Raw genomic sequence first — 7,564 nt, forward strand, 5'->3', positions numbered from 1 at the left:
TTTTTGGCATTCTCTGTAAGCGAGTACCTGGCTTACTTAACGGTCAATTCTATAAATGTTTTCCAACATCACATATTTTGCTGATATTTTTAATGAACCTCTTCAATAGAATTTACTTAATAACTGTGATAAGTTATATGCGCTTAAATAAATTCTTGCTGTCCTGTGATAAATCACCTTATAATCAGAGGCCCAACGGTAACAAAGATATACCCTACATTCTTGTAGGAGTATTATTGCCTATACTACAGTCAATGACTGTAAATACACAAACATATGAGCCGTGTCACGACAAAACCAACATAATGGGTTTGCGACCAGCATGGATCAAGACCAGCCTGCGCATCCGCGCAGTCTGATCAGGTCCATGATGTTCGCTATCAGTTTCTCTACTTGTTATAGAGTTGGTAAGCGAACAGCATGGATCCTGATCAGACTGCGCGGATGCGCAGGCTGGTCTTGATCCATCCTGGTCGCAAACCCATTATGTTGGTTTTGTCGTGACACGGCTCATATTACAGACGCCTGTATGTAATATTAGTATACAATATATAAATAACACATGGGCTTGTGGGTAACAGTAAATTTTTATCCTAAGGAAAATACTGTTACTCGAGGCGTCAGCCGAGAGTAACTGTATTTTTACGAGGAATGATGACGCCGAGGGTAACAGTATTTTTACGAGGGATGATATTTTTACTGTTACTCACAAACCCATGTGTTATTTATTTTATTACCCCGAACAAATACTGTGATGATCTGAAATTGTCAACTAAATCCAGCTGTAACGAAATTAAACCGGGAGTAACAATCACTAAACTGTCCTGCATTGCTTCTTGTTAAAAAATATGTTTTTTAACTAGTCTGACACATACATTTGATTGAATGAATAATGGCGACAATGACCAAATACAGAACTGTAAAACAGTTTTCTAATAATTGCATGCATTGTTCTAATAAATACAAGCCCATTAAAGATAAAATTAATGCTGTGAATCATACAAGCGATCATTATGTTCCATGCAACATGGAATGAAAAGTTCATGGAAAGTGATGTTTGGTGTTAGCATTGTATAACAACATCATTATGTTTCTTTATTTAAAGAACTGGTACATGTACTCTACATCAATTACTATTATAGTTAAGGTATCTTCATATACAAAGGAACAGAATCAATTAGAAGAATCCAAAAGAAAAAAAATACAACAAGATACTTTATTGTTCTAATTTATGCATGTCTATTGCCTGTTTTTTTTAAAGTAAGATTTTACGGGATCATCATCTTACACTATTATGTAGGTATACGTTAGTATCCAATATCATATTCTAAAAGCAAGTTGGACATATCCATTGCTTTTAATAAATTTTCATTTCTGTTTAATAGTTATATATTTGCATGCATGTGCGTTTACCTATACATTGTAATATGAAATCGCCATCATTCAATACTTTAAATTAAAACAAAATAGACAAATAGACCCCTTTGACGATAACATTACAAATTAATTGTGTATTTTATGTAAATAAGTAGATGTTAAGAGTTAAGCTAACGTTATGTTATTTAACAACATGTATATATTTATATAAACTAAACTGATGGAACAATTTATTTTGTGAATACACATTTCTGATCAAGTTTTAAGTTGACTTTAACCTTTTTCCTTTTTAAATGTTTTTTGTTTGTTTCGTTTTAAAGATTTCTCTTTTCTTTCATTCTTACATTTTCGCATAACGGTTTACTGTACGGTATCCGGTGACAATCAAAACCGAAAGTTGGGCGGATAAAGGTTTGTAGACCTCTCTGTATATTTCAGTAGTACAATTTGTATACACCAACGAAAATGAAATGAACATTAAGTATACTTCTGATTTAGAACCCAGGTGTTTATTCCAGGGCATAGACATATGCGCATGAGACCAAACAACATGTATGTTTAATCAATAGTAGATTTAATTGGCATAATACACTGTTTATATACACCTGATATAGACCATGTATCTGTCATATTTTTAACATTTGGTATATAGAGGATATTGAATGAGTGTAGGTTTAATACTAAATTTATTGAACGAGTTGAATAAAATCATATTATGCGAGCCTCTGGCGAGCATAATACATGTATTGTTTTATTCAACGAGTTCAATAGATTTAGTATTGAATCTACACGAATCTACCCTTACCGTTCCCTCCAAAAAAAAAAAAAAAAAAAAAAAAAAAAAAAGAAAACGGAAGAAAATAAGGAGATGAACTAAGTTAATATTGTTATCAGTGATATGCGGATTTACACATAGAGCTATCGTAAATTTACTTACAACTGTCCTCGATATTAAAGATACACTATGCTAAGATTTCATATTTGAAACTATTGATAATTTTTGCAGATATAAAATAAACATGTTTTGACTTCATACAGAGTAGATATGCTACGTTAAAAAATCTATACACAATAGATAGTCACAATATGAATTTATAGCTTCATTATAAAAAAATGATAGTTTTCTAAAAGAAAATGCCAAATTTACTTGACATGAAATAGGAAACGCAACTTCCCAAACATAGTTTATCCATTATTTCATTTAAATTAGACATATTCAGTTAGAATTATATATATTTCAATAAATTTTTTAGATTAAAATATTTTACTCAAGGATGAGCGTATTTTATAGATCTATACTGTGCTGTATGTTTATACATTTAAGTAGTATCTGTTAAAATAAATAATTTATTATATTACACTTTCTATTTAAACTATTTTTGATATAGTGAAAAAGGCGAATGCGTAGGAAAATTAAAATATATTGGTATGGCTTGTAGTTTTTACGCATTGTTTCTTGCAATCTACAATCTTACAATAATTAATTAAGAGATAGAAGTCGTATGAACGTATTGAGACATACATGCATATACGGTATGCCTATTGTATTGCAGATACAAAACTAACTGAAACATGAAAATTAAGATTTTTTAACTTGGCTTTTATGTACGGAGCCCCTAAGGTGACTTTTTCGCCACATTTTTTCCGGCAATTTACGAAATATTAATTCGTTTTTACGAATTACTATTTCGTAATTACGAAAAAAACATTTCGTTTTTACGAATTAATATTTCGTAATTACGAATTAATATTTCGTAAAAACGAATTGATATTTCGTAATTACGAATTAATATTTCCTAATGAAAATAATTATTTCGTAATTACGAATTAATATTTCGTCAAAACGAATTAATATTTCGTAAAAACAATTAATTTTTCGTAAATACGAATACATATTTTGGAAAAACGAATTATTATTTCGTAATTACGAATTAATATTTCGTAAAAACGAATTAAGTTCCTGGTGAAAAAGTGAAAATGTCACCGTAGGGGCTCCGTATTAATGTTAAGGTATTATGACGACTTTTTAGATTGAGTGGTGTAGAAATACCTCATGTGTCCATTCGCATTCCCTATTAGAACCACCGACCTTCCATGAGCTTATTGACATGGCAAAATCCTAAGTCCCAGACGGGACCACAGTGGTAAGTGATTTAAAGGCGACGACATTGACGGTTTGGCTCGCATGCAATGCAGCAGTAAAAATAAATTGCAAAAACATAACAATTATGATAAAATTAACATATTGGTCCTTTGAAATGAAATGAAATTTATATTTAAGTTTCATATTTACATTACAGAATATCAGCATACTGATCGAATCGGTTTCTTAAAATGGAAGTAGCTGGCAAAAGGGTGGACATTGACACAGAGTCTGCTGTAGGAGAGTCTAGTTTATGTGTATCATGTGAAGTTGAAAAGGTGAAAACGCCAGCATGTGGAGCATGCCGGGAATGCAACGAGAAAATGTGTACCACGTGCTTCCGGTATCACCTTAGGGGCAAACTATGTAGAAATCACGTGTTTCTTTCGCTTCAGGAGTTTTGTTCACTTTCATTATGTAGTGGATTAGAAGATGTTACCAGATGTGAAAAGCACGACAATGAACTCATCAAATTTTATTGCCGATCACATGATATCGTTGGGTGTGGAGATTGTATAGTACTAGGACATACATCATGCAAACCAGAATATATCAATGATTTGGCGAAATCCTTTAAAGATGGAGACACATACAAAAGCATTGCGAAACTACTAGAAGACCTTGAAAAGCAGAAAACAGATTATGAACACGAAATTGAAAAGGGTAAATATGAATGCGAAAACATGAATGAAAAGGCATTGAAAGGGCTCCGTGACTTCAGAACTGAGATAAATAAATGTTTGGATGAAGCAGAGGCTAAGCTGTTATCACAAATGAAGATACTGAGAAAGGAAAACACAGAAACGAAGGCAAAGATTGAGGCAGTATTACAGTCGTTTACGTCAGAGCTTCAGAAAGTGAAACAAATGCTTGACACACAACTGTATCGTGATAATGCATTATTCATCAATGCAGTTAATTGCAAGTCTAAACTAGCTGATATAGAAAAGATGAACGAACACTCAACAAAAGACATGGCGTTGAAAGGGTTCAAGTTTGTTCGTAATGATCAAATGTCGGCGCTTCTGAAATCTAGACTACCTGTAGGAAGACTGCAGGTTTGTCACATTGAATGTAGGACAAAAGGTAAGCATTCTTAGTTGAAGGGATGAAATTCCTTAACAGTTGAAGACGGTTTTCTTACAACTCTTCCATAGAATCTTAGAACATGTAAAAAGAAATATCCTAAGCAAAAATATGATGGTTGGCATTCTCGTCTTTAGATGCCCATTATAAAGTAGGATTGCTTTTAAACTTATTTTATTATATGTTTACCTGTTATGTTTTTGAAAAATAAACCACCTGTTTATTACCTGAACTATCTTTTGGTCCTTTTTTGGCAATCAGTACAGTTGCAGAGATTTATTATTTTGTATGAAAGTCAAAATACTACTTTCTTTACATTTGTCTACTTTTATGCGAAATACTTTCACATTTAGGGGAAAGGTAAATGTATTTTAAGACAGTTGCATATAATACGAATAATATAAAAATCGTATTCTTCAAGGGCAAATGACTCGAAAGTGTGGTCGGTTACCACTTAAAATATTTCTGTTATCATAATCTAAGATCTTACAAAGTTTACCTTTACTCTATTATGTAGTTTTCATTATGCTGTAAGTCTAAATGTTACTGTAGCTTACGCTGCTAAATTGCATTATTTATTTTGTTATTGACTTAAAGTGATCAGTGTATACATTTGATTAACATTAGTCTGATTTAGGAACCAAAGGCCATGTAAATTAATGTTTCTAGTGTGAGAACGACAGGTATATTTATTTTATGTCTTTTTTAGATTTTAGATTGTTTTTTTTATAAGACTTAGTCTATAAATGATATACAAAGTTTAAGCGTACATGTTCAGTAGGAATTATTTGTTGATTGTTATAACAAAACTTTGTCTTGCTTTATTGATACAGACATATCATAATAGCTTTTCTATGATCGATAATCCTATATAATACGTTTAAGGCGCATGCGCAAATGCCTTTACTATACTTAATTACTGGTGTATTTATAACATTACAGAAACAGCAAAACAGAAGTTTTGTGTTGGTACTCGTGTTCGTCGGAAACCTAAATATCAAATGGTAAATATTTCAGCTTTTAAATACAAATGCGATGTAACATGTTATCTAAAAGCTTGTTTAGTAATAATGTAATAAGTGTACCAAAATTCTGGAAAAATGACATTTTTCAGTTGTAGATCTACATAAAACTTCATGTTTGAAATCAATTTAAATTTGTGGTCACTTGTTAACTGTTACGCCTTATACCGACAGTACGTAGTTATGTGAAAGAATCAGAACAACATGCATTTTGTGTTTCTGTTGTTTTTGTTTACAGTACACAACGTAAATGGCACTGTGATAACTTTGAAAAGCCTCGAACTATTTTTATTTTAGTTTCAGGGTCATACAGTACCAGGAACTGTAACAAGAGTTACAGACAAAACCGTTACTATTAAATGGGATGAACTGAATTGTACGCAAATGTATGACATCACAGATGATACCTTTGAAATTATTTAAAGATATACTATGGTCATTTTTGGCTAAAATACATTTATTGAAAACAATTAAATTCTTCCTGAATATGTCTGATTTCAATAAGTGAATGTATAAAATATGTTTAGGAAGCTGCTTTTCCTATAACTTGCCAAATTAATTTAGTCTATTCTTATAAAAATTGTCAGTTTTTTAATGACACTATGTAATCATACTGTGTTTACCTAAAGTGTTTAGAGTTTTAAACATAACATATTTGTATATGTGTATACAAAAGATGTTTTTTTTTTACATTTCAAATATCACATTTGAGCATTCTCTATATGTTAAACTGCATTTGTTTTAAATTTCCTTTTTTCTCATTTATTATGTTATTTTCATACATGAATAACAATCATTCAAGTGAACATATAATATTATAATAGTGTTGTTACAGGTATTCATCATAACATATTTCATTTCAATATTTTTTCAATTCTTTTCTAAAACTGTAATGTAACACACACACTCACAGACGCGCACGTTCTCTCATTTCGCCTTTTTGTATAGTGATTAATACATTCAAATTAATTTTCTTTATAAGTATGGTTTTTAGCATTATTTTATTTTTGATATACATGTACTCGATAATTCTTATGTTGAAGAAGATATTCCATTTTGTCCTATGCGCTTTTATAAGATATTCTATTTGTATTCTACTGTATAGAATTGTCCTAAATATTTCAAACGTTGGTGTTAAGTTTTGAGATTTTGGTTTGAAAATATTTTATTTTATTAGAATGAGAATGAAATTAATTATGTCAATATGCAGATTAACTTTTAGTTTTCCAAAGATTAATGTTTCTTTCGAAAGATTAAATACAATCCTATTGAGTTTATACACGTGTGTAGCTTTCACAAAATATTTTGTAGTTATTTAAAAACCCAGTAAAGATGGTAACTATATCAATGCTTTTATGACAAAAGTCGTACTTGTAAATGGAATATCATTCATGCATTTCGTAAATAAAATGGGTTTCCAAACTGCCCTAGTTCTTATTTTGGTGTCCATACTATTAAAATGTGTTATCTTCTAAATATTAAAAGAGTAAATGTCTGCAACCTCCTTGTGGAGAAATCGAAAGTATAATTTCTCTTTGCATGATACAGCGAACAAAATTAACAAAGACAGCTTAAATAGCAACTCAGGAATTTTTTTCCATATTTAACATAATTCAGCATTGCATTTTCCTTCATTCGTTGATTACTCTATTTTATTTCATGCTTTCCGGTGTTTTATTGTAAATAAAATGATTATATTCTGATTAACCACTAATGAAATTTATAAAATATAATTTTCACTGTAGACGGACTATATCTGAATGCCGATGAAAAGAAAATCATAAATAAATGGAATAAAGGCAGAAATAAATGCCTTCATGCGTAAATTTTGCTTCTTTAGGAAAAGAAAGTCCATGTCATCATACATAATGTTAAAAATGTAACAAAATTAGAGAAATGTAACAGACCTATATTTCAAAATTGATAATGTGACATC

The 7,564-nt window shown here is 30.6% G+C and overlaps 1 protein-coding gene across 1 annotated transcript; it reads left to right on the forward strand.

The window, feature by feature from the left end:
- Positions 1–1,683: 1,683 nt before the first annotated feature.
- Positions 1,684–7,051, forward strand: LOC132758882 (E3 ubiquitin-protein ligase TRIM33-like). The gene is made up of 4 exons (XM_060750590.1): positions 1,684–1,788; positions 3,678–4,606; positions 5,549–5,610; positions 5,932–7,051. Exons 2-4 carry the CDS (start codon positions 3,712–3,714, stop codon positions 6,049–6,051), a joined length of 1,077 nt encoding a protein of 358 aa, XP_060606573.1. The 5' UTR covers positions 1,684–1,788; positions 3,678–3,711; the 3' UTR covers positions 6,052–7,051.
- Positions 7,052–7,564: the final 513 nt, after the last annotated feature.

The sequence above is a fragment of the Ruditapes philippinarum genome, unplaced genomic scaffold (assembly GCF_026571515.1).
Source record: "Ruditapes philippinarum isolate M1 unplaced genomic scaffold, ASM2657151v2 ctg3166_1_1_1_1, whole genome shotgun sequence".
NCBI classification, from domain to species: Eukaryota; Metazoa; Mollusca; class Bivalvia; order Venerida; family Veneridae; genus Ruditapes; species Ruditapes philippinarum.